Source organism: Perna viridis, chromosome 10, assembly GCF_037379345.1.
Source record: "Perna viridis isolate PV_CMFRI_1.1 ecotype Kerala chromosome 10, ASM3737934v1, whole genome shotgun sequence".
NCBI lineage: Eukaryota > Metazoa > Mollusca > Bivalvia > Mytilida > Mytilidae > Perna > Perna viridis.
The window spans coordinates 12,823,770-12,847,930 of record NC_142454.1 but is presented as its reverse complement, the minus strand read 5'-3'; the positions used below and the strand labels follow the sequence as shown (position 1 = coordinate 12,847,930).

Genomic DNA, 24,161 nt, shown 5'->3' with positions numbered 1-24,161 from the left:
ATACAATTTTGTGAATGTACAAAAAATGTAAAAAAAATGTTTAATTTCTTTGTGAAAACCAATTTTCAATTTATATCATATAAATACAGATGCTGTTTGTATACATAACAAAATTGCTACATTTCATAGGAAATAAGCAAATTGAATAGAAAGCATCACTGGCAATCAACTGACTTCTTTGATTCTGAAGAAACTATTTCCGATTAATGACATTGGCAAATTACTTATATTAAATTGAAGATGAAAAGTTTAGAGAGTGTTTAATCGTGTCTGTCTTCACTGAACAAGTTTCCTCCTCCCCATGTGGAAGATGTTCTCACATCAGGATTAAATTATACTGACTTTACTTCACAGTGTTTTCTAAATTGAAATAAGCCTGAAAGTTTTAAAGTCTTACTACTAATCATTTCTTTAATGTAGGATACATTAGGGTTTCTGGTAGAAATTTGAATAAGCCTGGAATTTATTAAGCTTATTTTTTATCATTATTTTTATGATGGGGTGCATTAGAGTTGATGATAAATTCTCTTGAAAAGGATGGTGATATAAATTAAATGATTTCCATTACTGGGTTGATGGTTTTAAACTGCAAAATATTTATATCCCAAAATATAAATTCTGTAAGAATTTTATTCGTTTTTCACCCTTCTTTTATTTCTGGTATTAGTGAAAGCATTTATTTTCAAAGCTTTGATGTCAGAATACTTTGATGTACAGTAGTTTTGGTAATTAACAGTTTTCTTGCATTTTTGAGTGCCTCAAATTTAAAAAAAAAAATTTTTTGGCATCTAGAGAACTGTTTAGGAAGTTCTCTTGGGAAAGTTGTATTAGCTCTTTGAAAATTATGATAATGTTAATGTTATGAGCCCCTTGACCTTCAGATTCAGAAGTGAACTTCTATAAATAGAATGCTAAAGATTCTAGTTGTGTAACTTGTCATTGATGTATATGTACAAATATTTTTTTCAGAATTTTCATATTTCATCCACAAGGTACTAGAGATTTAATAAGGCTTGATATAAATGTCTGTTGACAAGACGAACAATAAATTTTATAAGTTTGCACTAATAAATATCCATCAGTTTTGAGAAATGTTTTTGAGAACTATAGTTAAAACCTAATAACTGCCATTTGTAGTTAAAGTCTTTTCAAACACTTCAAATTTTAATTGGCAATTCAGCCAAAGGGTGAAAATCAATGATTGATTTGAGTAGAAATGCATAGTCCTTTTTATAGAAGTTGGATGGTGTGCGGCCATGGAACTCCTCTTTTTGTTGTAAACATCAATGTTTATTGTACCTAAGAAGTAAAATTCAATAAGCAATTGACAGAATTTGATGGACATTCATGTATTAGTACTGTTGACTTAGTATCCAGCTGTGACTGCTACCTTATATGTATAAAACATTGAAGCTTGGAATCTGTAAAAGGTTCATTAATTCGTCACCTCATATTTTGATTTGTAGTTGGACAACTAAGACAAAATGAACACAAAAATATACAATTAAAAATGTCCTTTCCATGCTGTTTCAATTCCATTTCCATACTGTTTTACTCTCATAATTCCTAAAAACCTGTTCCTACTTCTGATGCTTAGTTTTGAAGTTTAAGAAGTAATTGGTATGTCATTCTGGATTTTCACAACCTGGTCTGAAAATGTAATTTTGATGCACCAGTGCACTGGATTGCAAAAAATGTCTAGAAAAAAATTTGTGGTTCTAACTTACAAAATAAAAAATTTATTCAGGCTTATGTTACCAAAATTTTGATCAGAAATTTTCCAGTTTGTCATCTGTAGAAGATGTAGAAGTATGTCTTAGATTTTGTTTGTGAAATATCAGCTTTATTACCTGTAATGGAGTAAGACTTTATTATAATTATGTCGTGAATACAGGTTTCATAATTGTAGGTTACTTTTAACAACTGGTTTGAAATAATTACAGGTGGCATAGATTGTTAGTGGTAAGTCAATGAGCTTTTGATAGTCTATACAACTCCTTGTAAAGTTATCCAGGGGTCCTAAGATCACTTTTACCCAATGACAAAAACATATTTCTCAAATTACAACAAAACATCAGCAAATTAACACCTTAAGAAAATTTCATAGGTAATGTTGGAAAGATCTAAAGGAGTCATTTCTTGCATAATAAAATTTTTTGTAGGATAATTTGTAAATGGTATGCTGCAGTCTTCAGAAAGGGCCACGGCTCATTTGGTTAATGGTGTAACCAATCATCATAGCTATCTCAGCTTCTATGTTAGGGTTAAAGGTCGACAAATTGATGTTCTTTTCTTCAAAGCTTGGTAGTAATATGATAGAAATATTAAATGATAACATAGCCTGTAGATTCTGAGTAATTTTTCTCCTATCAGTGTTTTATTAGCTTTATCTAATGATATACATATCTATATCAATATTGTAGATTTTATTCCTAAATTAAGATCTGTGAGAATTTTCCTACTATAGCTGTTACTACTGACCTTTTTCCTTTCATCAATTTTAATTTGGTTAATTACTAATTATTAATGAAAAGTTTAGAGACTACTTGTAGTAAAAAGAATGAATCGGTGAAGTTTTTTTCTGCATTTTTATCTATGTTTTACAAAAATATTTTATGGATAAATTGCTGCTGCATAGGAATATTAAAGAAAAATAATACATGAAGCTGTATGAAAGAAGTAATGCTGAATTTTGCATTTCTCAGCCTTACTTGAGTGGGAGGAGCTTGCATGTAAAAGTATGGGGTAATGAATAGGATGGCAGCTAAAGAGCTAGTTTTTGATTCAGCCTTTGGTGTATCTGAGCAGATGTAGAACATTGTCATCATTTTGTTACATAGTTTAAAGTGTTAGTAATGTGATAATTGTCACCACAGGGGCTTCTATTGGATGGATTAGATTGATTTGACAATCAGAAAATTTTGTTATTTTTATGATTGTGCGATAATTGGAAGGACTTTATCTTAATGCAGGTAGGATGACATTCTATTTTACCAAATTTCTATTTTTTTTCTATTGAAATCATAAACTAATTTAATATAACATGATGTCATGTACATTAAAATGCAAAGATGCTCTAAAAATTTCAAATTATATTCCAGTATTTAGGTTATTAAGAAGGATTTGTTTTAGATTGTATTTGATTAGTGTAATAAAATTATATTAACTAAAATTATATAACAAGTGCTTTGGTTAACTTATAATGAGGGTTTCACATGAATTTATGACTCACACATTTTACCATTTCTTCTGTAAAAATTTTTCAAAAACCTCATCTTTGGAGAGAAGGTAATATATTTAACATTTTTTTAATTTATTAATTGATTCTATGGTAATTTTTTTTTTACTACACAAAGCATATACATATGCCTCCATTATCTACCATAAGTTACCAGCCATGTAATACCCAGACACTTCAATGACACAACATGGTCCTGTCACCAGTCCATTACTACCACTAATTACTGAAGAGGGAAGAAACTAGCTATAAACAATGTTTTCTGTCTGTCACTGTGTAACTACCCCTAATTGTTTTGGAGGGAGGAACTAGCTATAAACAATGTTTTACATGGCAGGGTACATGATGCCATACTTAGACAGGGTGTAAAATACAACCTGGGGTACTGATTGTTTTATGGCAGTTGTAATGTGTGTTAGTAGGAAGTTACCATTAAACAGTTAGTTCCTAGTAACTCCCTCCTGGACTGATGTATTGTGGCAGCTTTAAAAATTTACTATAAACAAATTCAATTATGGTCATGATATGAATGAGGCAGGTCTTGCTCAAAGTCTATTTTCAGGAAATGCATATATGTTTTTTTTTTAATCAACACTTCCCTCTGAAACTTGCTTTTTTTCTAAGGCAGAGTACTGGTTGGACAAAAGTCTAGTTGAGTTTAGCCTATTTCCTAATGTTTTAACTGTATGACATTATAACCATGTGCTTTATGTGACATAGGTACTATTTTCATTTAAAATCTCTTTGGAATCAAATCTCTGGAAAGGAAGCATCAATCTTTAGTCAGGAATTTAAGTTAAGCACCTGTATAAGCTTTATAATTAGTTATTGGCACTGCATATACAAACATCAGTCACCAAGCTGTCAGGCAAATATATGTATTCTCAGTAGGTCTAATTGGGTAATTATCAATCTCCCCTCTGCTGGTGGAGGGTGTAAGGAGCACCCATTATTTAGGAGTATCAGATTCTAATCAGAACATATAACTCATTTATAGCATATATATATATTAAATGATAAGATATTGAAGTCTTGAATAAAGCATTAAAACTAATTATTATCTGTTTTTCCAGTAAAAAGTGAAAGTCTGGATATAACTTTCAGTTTTAATTGGGTCTAGAATATGAATCTTGATGGTGATATATTGAGTATTCATCTCCAGGGTGTCAGGAATCCCCTTCGGAGGGAGAGTGGGATATCAGGCTCTAATCTGATATCTCAAGAATGTAAAACTGTCATTATAGTATTCAAACAATGCAATCAGAATTATAAAGATAACACATGTTTTCATAAGATTTATAATAATGATATACAAGAAACATTGTGCTCAGATTTTCCTTAATGTCACAATAGTGAGTACATATTTCTGTTAGTTTGATGTAACAGTTTGATTTGTGATTTTGGATGATTATTTTGTTCTTTTTGATAAAGTACATATTTATGTATTAGCTTTTTTTTTTCAATCGATATAAAATGGGTTTTGAAAACTGCATTATATCATAGGCCAAGCTGCTGCTGTTAGATCATTTATACCTAAGAGAAATATTGCATTTTATATAAAAGTTACATAATTTTAAAAATACTCTGATTTGGTAAGCCAGCTAATAGGCAAGCTACGTTTAAATGTAAGATGAACCAATTTGGTTTGTATAGTAAGGGGATACCTTACAAATCTGTTTAGTTAAAGTCATCAGTTACAATTGTTTCTGAAAAGTTGCAGACAGTCTTTGTTTCCAGCTTGTATCTTACACTGGCTTTGTGTCAGGACTTTGATCAGTTAAATAGACCTTATATAGAGTTCATGACACCATGTTGTGGTCAATGGAGTATTGATATAGAACTATTGATTGCTAGCCTTGAAAACGCTTTGACATGGTTATTGTGTACTATCGCATGTAATGTGTGTAACGTTTTGTTGTAGGGTTTTTATAAAAACAAAAGGGTATTAGTCAATCATTGCATGATAGGTTTTGTAGAGAAACAAACTGTATTAGTCAGTCAGTTGAATTAGGACAGATTTGTATCTTTTCTTCTGATCGTTTTTTTTTCTAAAATGATAAAAATCAGTGGAAAAATTAATGAACTTTGAAAATCTTGTATTTCACTCTGTTCCTTTTGAACTGTAGTTAATACATTTGTTTGCTAATAGAAAAAAAAAGAAAAAAATGGCATGTTTTGTTTACACATTTGAAATGTACACTACTTATCAAAAAGAGCGGGAAATTGTTTTTCAAAGTTGAATCCAAGTTAAGAAAAGATATTTTTGAAATTTTTAAATAATCCTGCATAAATTTATAGATGTCAAAATTTTGTACAAGAAAGACATGTATGAAATATTTGAGTGAGCAGTATTGAGTGTTTGATTTTAAATTGAAGAATATTATAGTATCTATAACATTATCAAATTGAAAATTTTTATGTCATTAATACTGAAAAGTACATAATGTAACTCAATTATATGTAGTGCATTTGATTTTAATTGAAAAACTTAAGTAAACTGAAATTTCTTTAATCATATCGATTATTTTCATTGCAAGTGCTGTCTATTACATGAAACCGAGACGATTATTGTCGTTGAGACATGGGACCTTACATTTTGTTTACTCATTCCAAAAATGTGTTGGGTAGCAATTTAAATAAGTGTTCTTAAAAAGTGTAGCAAAATTGGCCTCATTAGCGCCTCCTGTGTTTCTAATCCACAATCAAACAAAAATATGATACTTGTACAAATAGTCGTAGCTAGTTATGTAGTTAAAGATCTCCCAAATTTTTTGACGAGGTTTTCTGGTCCTTCAACCGGTACAGTAAACAGTTTAGATGGGGTACTTAGCATTGTGTTAATTTTGACACAAACAAAACTTTCATCTCTCACAATGAAGTGTGATAATCTTTAGAAGTTGTGTCAATATTGGGCTGGAATCATTTCACCCTCTTAAAACCTAATAGGGTTGTGTAAGGGACTGGCTAAAATAATGATCATCATCCTTATTTGTCCTTCTTAGGTAGTTCTGGAATTCACATTCATTGACTGACATCTTCTTTTCAAGAAGTTGGTGTCTGAGAGATTAAAAATAAAACTTGAAACTGGACCAATGTTAAAAAAGAGAAGATTTTTAAAAGTTTATCTTTCACCTTTGGGATTAACTTGTTCCTGTGGTATGTAGAACCTAGCTTGTTTAATAAAGATATGAATTAAAATGTTATATCTATGGTCTTAACAAAATATATATACATATTTTTTGTATTATTTCACAACCCTATTATTTCAAATTCATTTTACGGGGATGGAAAATTTTTGGGACATTGACAGGTGTAATAGTGTTTTCAGTATGTATTCTAATAAAATTATCTTTATATATAAAAATTGGTAATAGGTCATTATTAAATTGATTAAAATTCCAATGTTTTCAACAGGTATTTAGGTAGACTAACAGACGTTATCCATACATTAAAGATTTTAATCAAGAAAATAAAATATCTCATTATAGTATTCCATTTCATATCTCATTGAATTGTAGTAATTATAGGTTTAATATGTACCGTTCCTTTTAAACTCTTCTGTGTGTTTATGACAAGATTTTGAAACAAAATATATCTATTGTAACGGGAGAATATAATTGTGAAATAATTTTGGTTATGTTATGAACAGAATTGATATCAAGAGGTCAAATGAATGATAACATCATCGTTTTCCTGTCCTATCTTTGTTTCTACTTGCATTATAAATAAAATAACAAAATATTCTTACTTCTTCAGTGAAGCAGGAAATGAATGACAAACTGATGTCTTGTTTTAACTTCTTCCTATAACAGTTATTGGTATGAAAGAGATAAACTTGCTTAACTTAGAAATCAAGAACTTGCCTGATGGCTTAATCTAGGGAAATTTTTTTAAAAATTGTGTCCATAATGATTCAAATTTCCCAGGGAGATCCAAAAGTTCAGATTTACATATATCATGACTAGCCCTCTGTCTCCTAATGTGGTCAGCAGGGCGGTAAAGATCTAACTAATGACCCAAACCACAATCTATATTCATAGCCTGACATTAATGCAGCCATGATCAGCAGCTATCATTAATTAAATGTTCTATTTTCTATTAAATATTAATTTGGTTATAACTTGTACATCATTATTATCTCTAAGTGTATTTATTGAAGACAATGTTTCAGTTAAAATTTGAATAAGGAATTGAAGATTCTGCTCCAAATCATACCATTGATTTGAACTTGATTTTTTTAATCGTGTGATATTTCTAATTACAAAAAAATGTTAAATTTGAATAAAAATTTATCATTAGCAACCCTTTCATATTTTATGAGCTGGCCGGGTTGTAAGATGGTCATCTGGCTATTTGGTTGACCAAAGGTGCACAGCAAAGGGTCCATGATTCTTAATTTGTCTCAGCCCTGCCACAGTTCACAGAGCTCTGAGTTTTCTCTGTGAGATATCAAGTGGAAATTGAACACCTTTGCTAATCACAGAAACTCAGAACAAAAGGTCATAGTAAGATCTAACAGAACATGAACAAAAGGAAGAGATTAAATTTGATAGGTGATATCCATCTGTTCACATGTAGTGCTTTGTGTTATCTGTGATTTCTACTGATGAAAAGAGGGGGGACTATAGACCATATCTGCTATATTTATCCTGTATTTAGTAATAGTATTATTTCAAATCAGGATTAGGTGATAAATTTCTGTGTCGGTTATTGTTGATCTGAGGGTGTTATTGTCAGGTTTCGGCCCTGGTCTCAACTATTTACCTAAACCAATGAGTAAATAAAATCTGTTATAGCAGGGAGGATGTTTGCTCTGGGATAAACACAATTTAGTTTGTGTTTATTACAGTTATTTGTGAAATTTAACATCTTCATGGCATGAATTTATAAAGTGGGAAAAAGTTGATTTTAAAGGAATTAAAACTAAAGCTGTGAAACATTAAATGTAAGTTGTCAAAATCATTACAGGTTTCAGGACCAAGACTCCTACACAAAATAAATTTATTTTGTATGTCTTATTTTGCGGGCAGCATCAGTGGGCAAGGCACATTTAGTAGACTCTTATTTTGATTGTCAAATTTGATATTATTAGCCACTAAATCAAATTTTAATTCTGAATGTCTTGTATGTTTGCCATTTAATTGAACTGGCACCATCATAATTTAAACTTGTTCCATTTTATACACACAGTAAATTTGCAAAGAATTTCACTGGAAAAATTCATTCCAATTTTATTAAAAGGTAAACAAATGTTATGTAACTAGCATCAACTTTCATATTAAACTTGTGTTTACTATTGTAACTAGTTTGTATTCACACAGTACCAACTTCTTGTCTAGTTTATGAATTATGATTATGATTAATGGCTGGCATAATTAAAACTGTTATACACTTGTAATTCATTAAAATGTCATAAAGACTTAATTGTTTTGTGTATGTAAAGTTTATTACACATGCCATGGTTTTATTTTCGAACTCTATTCAGTTTGGGTGTAGCATGATTTTTTCTACTCTTGGATCCAGAAGGTAGGCTTTCATTTGAGTAATTGTAATTTTAGGCTTTTTTGTTCTCTAGCTTGCATGTAAAGTATCTTGATTAAAAATTTTAAATGTGTCTGATTTTGAGCCTTAACAATTGTAGACTTTTGTTTATAGAGCAGGAAAATTGGTTGAGAACTGTGAATTATTTTAATCAGATAATCTTTGAAAATCAGTGAAAGTAATTAAGTTTACAGTTCTGCATGTGTTAAGTAAAAAAAAAAACAGAGTCTGGATTTGAAAAAGTAAATTTTCAGTTTTGAATGAAACTCTTGTTGAAAATTGAAACAGTATTACTACTTGTTATGCAAGTATATTAAATGCAGTTTTAGGTGGACAGAGTGACTAATTCATTAAATGGATTCATTTACTGATCCAAATCAATACTTCTATCACCAGATATTGAACAATTATCATTTAGATCCATTCACAATTTAAGTGTTTAATATGGTACACAGATGGCTTGAAGTTAATGAATATAATTTATCTTATTTTTATTAAACAATATTTTGAGAAAGAAAGAAGATTTAAGTAACTACTGCAATTAAAAAAAAGAAAAAGAAGGCAGTGACATGATTTTGATCAAATTAAAAGATTGATGATATTTTGCATCCGTACTTCTTTATATATTGTCAGAAAAATACAATTTTTCCCATAGGATTTTTTTCAGTTACCAGTATCTCTTCCCAATTTTTTTCATGACATTTTAACCATTTTAGAAATTTATTTTGTTAAATTAATATTCCTACAATGAATGTGGGAAAATAAATGATGTGATGTGATAAAGATTGAATGCCATGTTTGTTACCAAATAAAAATGAGAGCCAAATAAACTGTACACAGAGTCCTCAATAACACATCATTTTTAACCTGATGACAGACCCTTGACAATAGACCATGTCAAAACCTTCATGAATTATGGCCCATCACAGTAGAAAAACGATTTTCTTTAGTTTTCACCTACAACAGTTTTATTTGATATGAGTAGCAACTATCAGTCTTTTCCACAGTATTGGAACAATAAGGAATTAATTGAATTACTGCAGTATCTGGGATATAGTCATTGATCTCTAAGGTCTATCTTATCAGCCCCTATTGAGGATAATTGTTTGATCTCACCAGGTATAATACAGAGTAACAAGCAGAGGACTAGATATGTTAAATTGAATGTTACCTGTCGAGAGGAGTGGACATTATTATTAATTAGCTGAACAATTGACAGTGGATGTATGGAAGGAATACAGATAGTTTATGTGCTCTGAACTATAATATGGATTTTAATTTAAGATAGTTTATTATATTTTGGATATTTAAAATTTTCGGAGTATGTAAGTTTATTTTTTATTCCCTCCTCTTTTTTTTTCCTTTTTTAGTTACATTAATGGAATTCAGTGGCAATATCCAAACTATATTATATTTTAATTTTTTCAAGGTATCACAAAAGTTGAAAAGTTTAATTTTTCTATGCTTTAGTAATAAGGAGACATGAGTTGTTTGTTTGTATTGTTCGTAAGTAAGTGGACAGCTTAAGAAAAAACTGTTTGATTTATAAATCTAGAAAAATGATAAGAATTGAGGCAATTTGAAAAACAAAATTAAATGGAGGGAAAATTGAAATATTTGACCTTTAATCTAAAAACTTTGTCCCTGATTCAGGTAACAAGAATATCCCAGATATCTATAGGATGAAAGGACAGAACAATCCTCGTTGACAAGTTTATTAGAAATCAGATTGTTTATGTTTACAGCAAACAGAGATTGACTGAGAATAGTTGGCACTGGACACTGAATATCAATTATATACACAAACTGGTCACTATATTGTCATATAAGTATCAATTAGAACGTAGCTGCCATTTAAATCAAGTGCCACAAGAGCCACTTGATGGATCATGAAGGGACCCACTTGTCGTTTCCTTGTGTATATGTTTACGCTTAAGTTTACGAATTTCACTGATCTTCAGTTTGCTCATTAAGGAAAATCAAATAGAAAATAGAATCCGAACTAATATTTAAATTGGAAAGTATAGACTTAGATTAAATGTCGATGTGTCCAGCGAGGTGGGCACTGGGTATTTAAAGTTAGTTCAATTGCAATGTTTAATTTCGATAGCTCTCCTTATCCTTAGAAGAGATATCTGTTTGGGTAAATATGGACAGTTATGGTAGTCTTTTGTCTGTAGATGTTCTGTGGTGACAGGAATGTTATAAATGATCTAAACACAACCTTTTCTGACCATAGATTTGATAGGGAAGTTTGAATTAGGTGAATGATATCAAGTTAATAACACCTCATTGTGAGATGATAAACAGTCTTTTGAGCCATACTTCTGGCTCAGTTTTTGAGATAATATTTATGGCCTAGGATTTGTGTTGGCTAGCTCTCCTGAATTCAGTTCTTTTTGTAAAAGTTACTATTTTGAGCTACATATACTTGGAATTTTTTATTTAACTCCTTACAAAGTAAGTAATTGTAAATACTTGGTTTACTTCTGAATTTCCAAGCAGGATTTAGTGTTTCATTTAAATTGCATAATTTTTCTTCTTAATGAAGATTTTATTTTTTTATTTGATGGTTTCTGAAGCTAGCAAGTAAATATTTATTTTGTCTATTTGAGTGTCAGAAGACTTTTGAAACCGAGGAAGACATACAGATTAGTTGGATTATCTCCCTTTTAATCCTTTATAATGATCATGATCAGGATTATCATAATCTCTAATCATGATTTTAATGATATAAAAACTTGACATGGGATTAATATCAACAAAATATCCATGTGTGAAATGGATGTATTATTCACACTCAGTGTGTGTATATTTTATTCCATTGTGGGAAAAGTGTGAAAATAAAATTGTAATAGGATTAATCAGACTGATCATGACTGAGGAAAGTGAATTCATCTGTAATTCTTTAAGTGTTTGAAAAGTTGAATGGCTTGGGTTTTGAATAACTGTCACCGTACCCAGCTGGGCAGATAAAATCTGCTCTTGGTTTTTAGACATATTTTTTAGTCTTTTCACAAACGTTTAAATTGCTGTGGAGTATATATGTTAAAACTGGAAAGTTCTGGTATGTTAAGCCTGATAAATAATGCTGAATGTTTAACTTCTGTTATAATTTCGCTTCCTTTTTGTTTCATGTTTCCTTGCAGATTTTTTAAAAGGTAATTTTATGTAGAGGCCTTAACATAATTTGTCTATAATTTGAAGAAAGAAATTAGGCTAATTGTGTGTGATTCCATATTAAGTTTCAAAGTACACATTATTGGTTTAAGCTCCATGCCTTCCTGTTGATACAAAATGAAAAAAAAAAAAAAAGGAATGGTGATATTTATAGTAGGTGTTTTTATACTATATCTCATTATGATTCAATCTGGTAAAACACACAAGGAAGATCATGTGACATGTTGACACCTAAATTAATTTAGATTATTTCATTTTACTACATCATCCATAAAACAATAGTTCTGTCGCACTGTATGTAAATTACTACAATCCCTTCTGAAGCCTGGCCTCATTGAAGGCTTGTGTGATTTGTAAATCATTTTTCAAACAGTCCTCTGGGCAATATATATGAGGCAGATGGAAATGACGAACATTAAATATCATTAATTTTCTACTGTTCCCTCTGACAGGCTACCAGTCCTAAATTAATTAATAATGGTGATTTTATTTGTTTTGAATATTGAATATTTTTACCTGAGAGAAAGTTGGAATACATTGTGTTGTGGTAAGGTATACACTTCTAAAAACTTGTTAACGGTTGTGATTTTTTTTCTAGATTAAATTTAAGTTAATATGGGGTATAGTCTGACTATAAGTTGGGTTTTCAAATTCATGATGGTAATTTCTTGAATTAAATCTGTTTACAGACTGTTTCTCTGTTTATGTTCTATGCTTTAGAACTGATATTTTGTGAAAAGAAACTTGTGTAGTTTTGACAACTGTTATCAAGTTAACTGAACTTGCATGACATTGACTTGATTATGGCTATATCACCACATAGATAACTGAGAAAATGAATACTTTAAAATTATCTTTGAACAGTATATTCTGTTCAGTAGCATTGAAATGTGTTGAAAAGGGAAAAAAGATATTAAGTTTAAAAAAATGTGAAATGACAGGAAATCATTTGTAGCTGTTACAGCACTTCAACATCTTCAAAAATAAATTTGCATGTGTTGTGAAGTAAAATATTACTAAATGGAGCCATAAAATTTTTCAGTAAATGGTCTTAAAAAGGATACAATAGTTATAATTTTCATTTAAAGATACAAGATTGTACAGTAATGGGTGACACTTGAGTTGGTAATGTCTTTACGTAAATTGTATAATGATTTGACCGATTGCTGTCTTTTTTCTTCAGCATGAAATAAAGATATCACCCATCATTAGTTGATTTCAATAGGAATTACCCAACCTAAGCCTATGCAAGGTTATCTGAGTTTATTTTTTGCTGCTTTCCCCTGTGGTCAAAGATAAAGGCATTACTATGGTGTATATATTCGATAGTCTCTGCCTTATCTGAGATATTAGTCTTTTGTCATATTAAAAGTCTGTAGGCAGGTCTTAAACAGTCAAAAGGATGCACAGCATGACAAAAGATTTACATCTTGATTTTAATATGGATTTAAGTTATGTGAACTTATGACCAGAAAAGTTAGTATAAGGGTTATTTTGCTGTAAGACTTAATATTTAAGTATGCTTGATCTGTTTTCTGTGATATGAACCTTAATTCTTATATTTATGGGTGTTTTCTTCTGTATTTTACAGATTCATCAAATGAAGGACTAGAATAGAAACAGAATTTCAAGATGACTGCCATGAAGTGTTTAGTTGTGACAATCTTTGTATGTTTATCTGTGACAACTATTCAGTGCTCAACACTGAAATTTTCAATGGATGAAGGAAAACCAACTGGTACTGTTGTTGGGAATATTGCAATAACTGGTGAACTCTCCTCCAATTACTCGAATCAGGAACTTCAATATAAATATGTTGAAAACAGTGGCAACAATGCCAATTTATTTGAAGTTAATTTAGACTCGGGAGATGTTCAAACAAAAACTGTGATTGACAGAGAGGAAACTTGTAAACTTCAGGAAACGTGTGTGATTAAATTTGATGTTGCTGTCTCTTCTAAATCATCCACATTCTTTATCCTCTACACAGTTGAAATTTCTGTAGATGACGTTAATGATAATGTTCCTACTTTTACTCAGCCTACTGATACCCTGGAAGTAAGTGAAGATGACAGCATTGGAACATTATACTCTTTAGACAGTGCTCAAGATAAAGATGTAGGCATCAACTCCATACAGTCATATGAAATATCTTCTCAAAACGGTACTTTCGCTTTGAAGGTAGAAAGAAATCCAGACCAGAGCTTTATACTGAAAGTAGAACTAAAACAGAAACTAGACCGAGAGGTCAATGATTTCTATCAATTCCATGTCATGGCTAAAGATGGCGGTAATCCACCACATATTGGTACAATGACCGTTGATGTCAAAGTCATTGATGTAAATGACAACAAACCAGAGTTTCAGTCAGATTACAATATCTCAGTGAAGGAAAACTTTAGCGTTGGGAATACTTTACTGCAGTTACTGGCAACAGACAAGGATATTGGTGAAAATGGCAGGGTCTTCTACAGATTCTCACCACAACAGTCAAATCTGGACAATATCAAACAAATTTTCATGCTCAACTCTGAAACTGGAGAAGTATCTCTGAAACAAGCTTTTGACTATGGACAGAAACAATCATACAAGTTTTATGTAGATGCTGTAGATCATGGAACTGATCCACAGTGGTCTCAGACATTAGTGACAATCCGTGTAGAAGATGATGGCAATAATCCACCTCAAATCTCATTTAGTTATCTTGTACCAGTCATAGGGGAAAACACTGTCAATATCTCTGAATCAGAGAAAGTTGGCAAAGTCATAGCCATTGCCAATGTACAGGACTCTGATAACGGTGCTGCTGGAACAATTACATGCTCAGTCAATAATGAGAAATTTGATCTCCAGTCTGTTTCCTCAGAATCAAAAAAGTTTGCTGTGATAATCAAACAGTTGCTTGACCGTGAAATCACTTCATCTCACACAGTAACTGTGACTTGTACAGATCAGGGCAATCCACCAATGACATCCCATGAAGATTTTATTGTCCAGCTTGCTGATGAAAATGACTGCACCCCTAAGTTTAATGTCAAGTATGCATATTTTGCATCAATTCCTGAGGACAGTCTCGTTGGAACAACAGTAAAGCAAGTCACAGCTTCAGACTGTGACTCCAGCCAAAATGCCGTCATTCGTTACTTCCTGCATTCTGATGGAGTCAACTCTTTCAATATTAATGACATTACTGGAGTCATTACAACAAAAAAGACATTTGATCGTGAGATGAATCCTAGAGTAACATTTCGTGTTTTGGCTGTTGACTCTGGCTCACGTCCTCTCACAGGAACTGCTACGATTGTCCTTAATGTCACTGATGTCAATGATAATGCTCCAACATTCAATGTTAGTGGATTTAATTTCCATGTACTCGAGAACAAAGATGCTGGAACCTTGGTTGGAAAGCTGACTGCTTTTGATTTAGATGAAGGAGAAAATGCTAGACTGACATACTCCATGGTTGACAAGGAGAATGTTCAACCATTTCTAGTCCATCCTAATGGAACTATTACAACAACTCAGAGACTGAACAGAGAGGTACAGAGTGAATATAGATTTAAAATTGTAGTTAGTGACCATGGTAACATACCCAAAATAACACAACGTGGTGTTATAGTTTTCATAGATGATGGGAACGACCATTCCCCAGTCATCCATTTTCCTAATGATAACAATAAAACCTTGTCCATTGTATATCTTGAGCCCGTAGGTTCTGTCATAGCTACTATAAATGCCTCAGATGCAGACTCGGGTATCAATGCTGAACTGGTTTATTTAATTATTTCTGGTAACCAGCAGAAAATATTTGACATTAATAACAAGGGGCAGATTATTTTGGCAAGTACTCTTATGATTAAGGAGGATACCGTATTTCACATCACAATATCTGTGAAAGACAAGGGAGTTAATCCAAGAGAAGCCATACAGCAAGTGTTTATTGTTCTGGTGTATGCCAATATGGCAGTAGTTTCACCAGTGAAAGACAGTCAAGGAAATAAATATGTGATTATTTCAGCCGTTGTAATCGCTTTCACTGCCCTGATCTCCGCCATTATTATTGCAATCATTATACTTCTCAGGAGAAATGACAAAAAACTCTTGGAACAATCTCGTAGAGAGAAAGTTATGCGAGCCAATGCTAACGGAGATGTTTTTGTAAATGGGACTGTGAGCTATGACCCTAACCACGGAGATATGACAAAGAAGAAGAAAAAGGAAGTGAGTTTTTCACTGGATGATGAGTTTGATAATGCCTTTGATGTATCAAGTTATTCCTATGATGATAAGGAGGTAAGTTATATAATCTTAGTAATATAAATGTATTCATTGTATCTAATGCTTATTCTGCATACTGCATTTATATATCAATTAATTTAATATAGGTAAAATTGTGAATGGAAAATTTCTGAATGAGCTAATAAAAACATTTAGATAAAACTGAAACTTAGGGTTATTATATTAAACCTGATACTGTTTATGTAATATCTAAAAATACTGTATTTTCTGTCATGAATTCTGCAAAATATAAATTATGTACTCTGTAAGAAGCTGAAGTTTACTTGAAGTAAATTTTACATTGAGAGTGCATGTACATGTACCAAGAGTTTTCATGGTATAAATTCAAAAATTAAAATCTTTACAAACCAATAAAAGCCATGATTTGATACCCTAAAAAGATTTTTCTTCTTGAATTAGAAAAACAAAAAAAAGATGATTTTTAATTGCAGTTAGAAATTAGAATAGATATGGAAACTAATTACTTGATCCCTTCCTGATTAATTTTACACCAATTATACTGACTAATTACATCTTCCTGCCATAAACCAACAGATTAAATTTATCACTGAGTATTCAAAGGGCAGTTTTCTTAGGGCTAAGATGTTGTGAACACTTTATAGAATTAACTTAAACAATAATGGACAGAAATCATTTTATCATTTAAAGTGTCACAGATAGGAATTAAAAAATCTTTTTTAACTGAATATTCATCAACTAAATCTTTAAAATCTTTAAAGATTACTTCAGATTTAAATATATGAGTAGGAACATTCAGTACTAATAAATCCCTGTTATAAGATTGGACCTTTGAACCTTATTGTTTTAGATGTCTGATTGTAGTACACCTTTTTAGAACTTTGTATAAATTATTCTTTGAGAATGTCACCACAAATTGTACCCACTGATTGTCTCTGGTTTAAACTGAATACAGTTAATGACTGGGAACCAAATTATCAATGATAGGTTCCGACTTTGATCAGTATGTAGGAGCTCTAGAGATTTAAATGGGTCATCTGATCCCTCCAAACTCGGAAGTTTTACTATTTGTATTTATAAGGAACAGACTTAATCATATTTTTTTTTGTAAATTTGATACATTTTTTATTGTTTGACAATTTGATAATTTAGGTTTAAGACCCATTATGAGTAATTGTTTGAGAATTTTTCATAGATGCTTTAAAATAAAATATGTTTGATTGTAATTCAGTTTAATAATGTGTCAAACAAAATAATGGTCTTCAATTTTCTGTTTAGTATTTTTGTCTCCTCTTAACACTTTAAAAACTCTTTCAAGTTGAAATTTGAGCATCTTATTCAGTGGTTTTACCAAAGTGGCGTAAATTGGCTATTTATAATGTCAATTTAAGATAAATTTTGACCAAATGATATTTTCAGTTTTGTTTGAATTTCTCTATGGCAAATATTAGCCAGAAAGATATTCATGCCACCAATGTTTCTTTTTTCCATTCCATTCACTGTCGAGTGGTTCCTAATTTAACTTGTATGCAATTCAATTTCCTCTGGTAAATATTTGGTATTTTAACAAAATATTAAACCTCTATATAAATATTTCACCAAATAAATGTTTTACAATTTCTGATTGGTTAAATCCATTGAGAACTTGTATAAACTGTATTTATTTCTTGTTAGTTTGATTTTCCCTGGTCTTAAAAAAAAAACAAAAAAACAAAACTTGTGGTGGCCTTAGATGTATAACTAATAACCTATTTATCACAGTGAATTGGGTACATATAGAAGATCAAGAAATTAATTTTTACATGGCAGAAACCGAAAGTAATCATCTGAAATAATGCTGATTAATATTTTGGTTCAAAATGAAAGAAAAACTGTTGTGAAGGAAGCAAAATAGAAAGAGACTTTAAAAGTTTCATGGGATTTCATTGATTTTTAAAAATACAAGATAATTTGTAGCACTTTATCAATTATCTGTATTATCATGACATTCTATAAAACCGCAAAAACTTAATTATTTTATTAATATCAGCCAGATAAGTCTGATTTTTATCGATATCTCTGACAATAGATCATAAAGGTGTCAATATATGTCATTTTATACATGTTTTTTAGTGTAGAAGTGATTGACAGATATTTTGTCAAATCCATGAAAGTGATGAGCCGTTCACTTCAATGATTTATTGCTTGTTTTGAGTTTTAAGGAATTAACAATATTTCCTTGTTTTATGATAAAAGTATGGACAGACAATTAACGATTAACGTGCAAGACCAAAAAATGTACTCAAAAACGTTAAAAAAAAAAAAAAGTTAATTAAAACATGAGAAAATCAATGATTAATGTATTTGACCCCACTGCATTTGAAGCCATTTCAAATCATTAAAGTTAAATATAATTTAACATTCAATTTTTTGTTTCAGCATCAAATAGACAGACAAGGGAAGAATAACTCCTTACAATTCCAACAGTTTCTCATACAACCTGAAAAACAGGTATGGCATTTACCATCCTTCCTTTTTATTTGGGGGGGTGGGGGTGGGGGTCTGGGAATGATAATGCTATATGATTTTATTGCACAAATCAAATAGATGTTGATTGAATTGCTTATCTTCCAAGCATGAGACCTAGGGATACAAAAAAAAAAATAAAAACAATGAGAGGAAAAAAACTTTGCAAAGTCTTTAAATAGTTCCAAATTTTTTTTGGTGATTGTCTATGTTGTAAAAATCATTTGTGTTTTTTATGTTTTTTTAACATAAAAATTTCCAGGAAACAACAAAAGACCATTTGAAGTATTGTAACTGTCTGATTTAATTAGAGACCTTGTATTGTTTTCTTGATCAACTGTGTATGAAGGGAAGAAAAATAACTTGTCAACAATTTATGGTCTTTACAAACATAAATCTTATATTTGCCATCTTTATATCTTAAATTGGAAACCCCAGGTGCACATGGGGACTGTCCAACCTGTCAGTGGGTCAAAGGTCATGCAGTTTTACACCATTTTTAGCAATTGCAGTCAAAAATTTAATAACATAAATACACACACACACACACACACACACACACACACACACACACACACACACATATATATATATATATATATATATATATATATATATATATTTTTTTTTTTTTTTTTTTTCATGTGAAATTCATGTTAATCGGGCTTCATATGAAATTCACATGAACTTCACATGAATTTAACATGATTTTCACTTGAAATTCACTTAACACAAATTGCATGTGAACAATTACGTGAATTTCATGTGAAAGCTCAGTTCACCTGAATTTCACGTGAACTCTTGTCACAAAGTTTTTTTGCTCGATTGTGGTGAAAATCATGTGACATAATTTTGCCTGTGTAGTTGTGCTAATCACTGGTGTTGTATAATGACTGTTATCATCACTGAATGGAATTTTCTAAATTTTGTTTAAATCCCATCAGTGTCACTTGGTGTTTTAACGTAATCACATAAAAGTATTAATGAATTGAAAACATCAGCTCCATAATTTTTCAAAACGGACATTTATCTTGGGGTATATCTAAGGTGTTTACTTGTAAATGACCGAATTTGACATAAATACATACAAGTAATGGACAACTTCTTACAAAGTTATCAGGTCATGTCATCTTGTTACACCTTTGTAGTAGAAATTTCATTAATGGCCATGTTTTCTTTCTTTTGTCCACCCAATCAGTTGGTAACTGATGTTGACGGTTTGTGAAAGGTACATTTTGTCCTGGGGGTGAAATTGACCAGTCAGGGGAGATAACTACCCAGTATCTCATGATTCATCAGATTGTGATTGTTAAAATTTCAGACAAAACTTGATATTTTTCACAAGGAAAGTGTCAGGGTTAACAAAAGTGGGTCTGATTATCAGCACCTTGTCTGACACCCTCACAGGTTCTGGGTAATAAGGGGTTTATTTTAACAGCACCCTGTCTTATCCATGTTTTTGACTTCTATATAATAATCGCTATATCAGTACTCAATTACAGGTTGAGGTACAGTTAAATATCAGACTGATGAATGCCTGATATGGTCAATTGCTAATAATTGTAATTTTTTGTCACATTTCAAATTTGTGTGAGATTCCTTTCTCGATAATTTACTGAAGTTATGTTCCTTTTTTCATTCATAGAGCATTATTGAGTCCTAATAAAGCCATCAAAGGTGAAATTTCATACTGTGACCACTAGTATACCATTTCAAAAAAGAAAAAATGACATTTACAGTGTGTAAAAAATATGTCTCACCTAAGCCCCAAGATTGACCCCATGCTTTGGAGATATAAAAATACTAACTGTCAGAATCTAACAATACTCCATCTGTCTTAGTAATTTTCTCCTAGTCCATAAAACAGATTATAAATATTTGAGGTTGACTGACCAACACCAGGCCAGATAATTTAGTGTCCAATATGGCTAGTTTTTCTTCAGTATAAAACAAAAGTGTTACTGTATCAGTGAATTGAAACCATTCCTCAGTGGTGAATCAAACTATTATTCCAAATTATATATTAAAAAAAAGGTGGAAATGAGGATCATTAGATGTCTTCTAATTAGATTTTTTCCTATGAAAACAAATATAAAACAAATAATGGTTAACTATTAATTTACTCAATATAATAAATATGAATATGGATTTCACCTTATCAGAAATTCAATATGACCATAAAACTGTTTTTCCTAACGAACAACAAATTGAAACCAAAACTAAACAGTGAAATATATTTCTTAACATTCATTTTTCAGATACATGTGAAAAATTTACAAAGGTCACATGACACAGGTAGTGATACTTCAGCAGAGACTATCGGTAGTGATAGTGGACGGGGAGGCAGTGAATCTGATATGCCAAATAGTGCTAATCCAGGTACTTCATGTTAAAATGTAGTCAGAACTCTTCACCTTTGATTCTTGACCTTACATATAAGCATTAATAAGATATATAGAACCTTCATCTATGTATAGCTATTTGTTTTTTCCAGCTGCACTGGTTTAAAAACTTTGAATGTTCAAGCTTCTCCCATTTCATATTACTGTAAACCTTTTTTTTTTCTATTTAGAATATCAATCCAATTTCGGTACTAACAATTATACAATAAAGAAACCTATTTACAGCGGTTGATTGACACAGATTTTCTTACATTCAAAATTGGCAGAAATAAAAAGCTTTCGAAAATAAGTAAGTTTCAAGTACTTTTAATTTAAATTCTTAGATATTCATCACTATGAAGAATAATTTAGTGACCTCTAACCTTACTATGGCCTTTGTCCTATCTATTACAGATGACAGTAGAGCATTTGGATACAATAACAGAGACTTTGTTAAATGTTCCAGTCCGTTCGATGGACGACAAAATCGTCCTTACTCTGACAATTATTCCAATAGTGCTAAAAGTGGTGGTTTAACTCCACGAGAAACTTTCGAAAGAAAACACAGACTCAATTCCTCTACAAGGAAGGACAATCACCAGCTACCGGACAGACCACAATCTGATGAGTGGTCGCCATCATATGTTTAGTGGATGGCATTCCAATAGGACTTCTTGCAATCAAAATGTGAAATATGTGTTCAGAATTTTATAAACCGTCCAGACAATGTTATTGGTGCCATGGTGATGGTAGTGTTCAGGCAGCAGAGACAATGTTATGTGAGATAAAGATGTAGCTTAGACATTTCACAGGCCTTGGTAAGTTCTACACTTATTTTATAACTAATTTTGTTTTAACCTTCATTCAAAGTAAAGAATTGTATTAGTAAAGCATGGATTCTTTAGAATTGGTCACATATTTAAAGGCCGTTAGTTCATTACTTTTACTCAAATTTGTATAGATAAATAAATAAATCAAGATGTTATATTGATCAATGCCATTTTTTTTTTGTGCTCATGAATAATAAGCTTACATATTTAAGAGAATTGAGGTTTGTTTGTTTTTTAAATAAATCTTTAGAAAAAGAATAGAAAGATTAATTTGACTAATTTTACATGTACTTGTTTTATTTATAGAAACCTTTATAATTGTGTCCCTTTTATTTTATTTTTAGGCGGAGAGTCAAGACCGGACCAAAGCTAGTCACTAAGACTGTATTTATCTTTTGTTGTTGACTTGTTTTATGCTGTAAATTTTCATTATCAACTTTGCATGAAATGCTGAGATTTTTTTTTATATTCTGCATACTAATACTTGAGACAGGGAAGATAAGGTGATTCTTTCTGGTATTTTAAATGCATTTATTTATTTTGCTAGCATGAGCTAAATTATATATTTTTGTAATGACTGAGTAAAGACAAAAATTGAATTTTTTTACTTTTTTATTTGATATGAAACAAATTTTTAGGTTAATTATTTATTATGCAGATAAAAGTGTATCAAATGTGGATTTTTGTCTTATTCACCGACTATTTGAGTCTATAAAGAGAATATTGATGCAACTTTTTATACTAGTAATTTGAATAACTTTCTCTTTACCATTTTACAAGAAAGGCATTTTATAAGTTTTGCAAATAGATTTTTATCACAAGAAAAGGTCTTCCATTTTATATCATTTATAAAGAAATCCATGGTAATATATGTATATTGTGACACAAAACTTGAATGAATCTCATTATTTTGTTATATTTTGTTCATTTTTTTTTTCTTATAATGTGAATATGCGACAATTGTATGATTCTTCCATCAAGAAATGGGTTTCATTGTTTGTAAAACTGAAATTATCACATTTTTTGTCTAATGTCTTCAATGTGTGTTCTGCTATTAATAGAGCACACCTAAAGTTGCCATAATCAAGGTCAAGGTGACTGATATAAATAGCATATGTTTCTTAGACATAATTGTGGTGCTATATTTCCTTTGTGAAGGTGCTACTAATGTAATTAAGAAGAAAAGGAAATGATAACATTCCATCTGTTTTTACAATTTCCTGGAAGAGCTTCCAAAGTTTAACATATTAGGCTGCTTGTTTTTACATGAAATCCAAATTAGTATATTCCAAATACTTCGAATTTGAATAAAGCAAACAATTTTTTTTTTCTTTAAATTATTTTGACTTATGTAGAGAATGGACAATTTCATTCCTCATACATATATTCTAGATTATATTTTAACAGTTTTCTTGGAGTTGTTTGAAAAGAAATGTTTTGAAACAGTATTTGAAGGTATTGTACAGCAGCAATAGAATGTGTATCTGATGTGAAAGCTATAGAAACTAAATATCATATTTTTGTGATGCATTTATAAGATCTGAGTATGTTTTCTACAAATGTAATGTATTTATTTCTTTCCTGGAAGCCATCATCAATATCTATATTTTGAGAGAAAATAAATGTTAGAAAACCTATTTTTATGTGTATTTTGGTTTTTCCCTGCCCAGTCTTACAAAAATGGGGTTTTAATAACCCTGTTAATGAAGTTGGGTTCAAATTCGTGCTAGTCCATGGTCCTGAACCCCAAGTTCTGATGCAGGACCATTGAATTTTCAGGTCACAGACCTGTCATTCTTGACAATTATTGAGACATTTCACTTTCTTCTTGTGGACCTATCATTCAAGAAAGTAAATTTGAACCACTGCTGAAATGATAGGAGTGATGAATAGAAAGGATACATGTCATCCCATGAAAAAAAATGGTGGAATCTATAAATTTATATGCATAGCAAAAACAAAATAAAGCAGTAAACACTATACATATTGTCAAAGAGTCTAAATGAAGCTTAACATTACAAAACAAACAAAACTTAAGGAACCTTCAGATATCCTTAGGGACTCAACCTTAAGAGGTTTATTTGTTTTAACTATTACCAAATCAGTGAAAAGATGAAAATAATTATTAACTCTAGCTAAAGCACCCAGTATGCCAATTAAAAAAACCTCGCATATTCTGGTAGTTGCACTGCTTAAGAAACTTGCGGTATATAGCATCTGATTATGGAG

At 30.9% G+C, this 24,161-nt stretch overlaps 1 protein-coding gene across 10 annotated transcripts in view; it reads left to right on the top strand.

Moving 5' to 3' along the window:
* LOC148604577 (protocadherin-11 X-linked-like) overlaps positions 1–23,569 on the top strand; it is a 76,462-nt gene extending 52,893 nt beyond the window's left edge. For 6 of the 10 annotated variants that reach the window (XM_088549046.1, XM_088549043.1, XM_088549045.1 and 3 more), the window contains 5 exons: positions 13,551–16,252; positions 18,635–18,706; positions 20,980–21,100; positions 21,517–21,920; positions 22,277–23,569. In XM_088549046.1, the coding sequence (XP_088405172.1) occupies positions 13,592–16,252; positions 18,635–18,706; positions 20,980–21,100; positions 21,517–21,752 (3,090 nt within the window). In that variant the 5' untranslated portion in view covers positions 13,551–13,591 and the 3' untranslated portion in view covers positions 21,753–21,920; positions 22,277–23,569. Of the gene's footprint in view, positions 1–2,679; positions 2,973–8,675; positions 8,765–9,868; positions 10,105–13,550; positions 16,253–18,634; positions 18,707–20,979; positions 21,101–21,516; positions 21,921–22,276 lie in introns of those variants that run through there. The other 4 variants (XM_088549050.1, XM_088549051.1, XM_088549052.1 and 1 more) reach the window with 4 other exon arrangements.
* Positions 23,570–24,161: the final 592 nt, after the last annotated feature.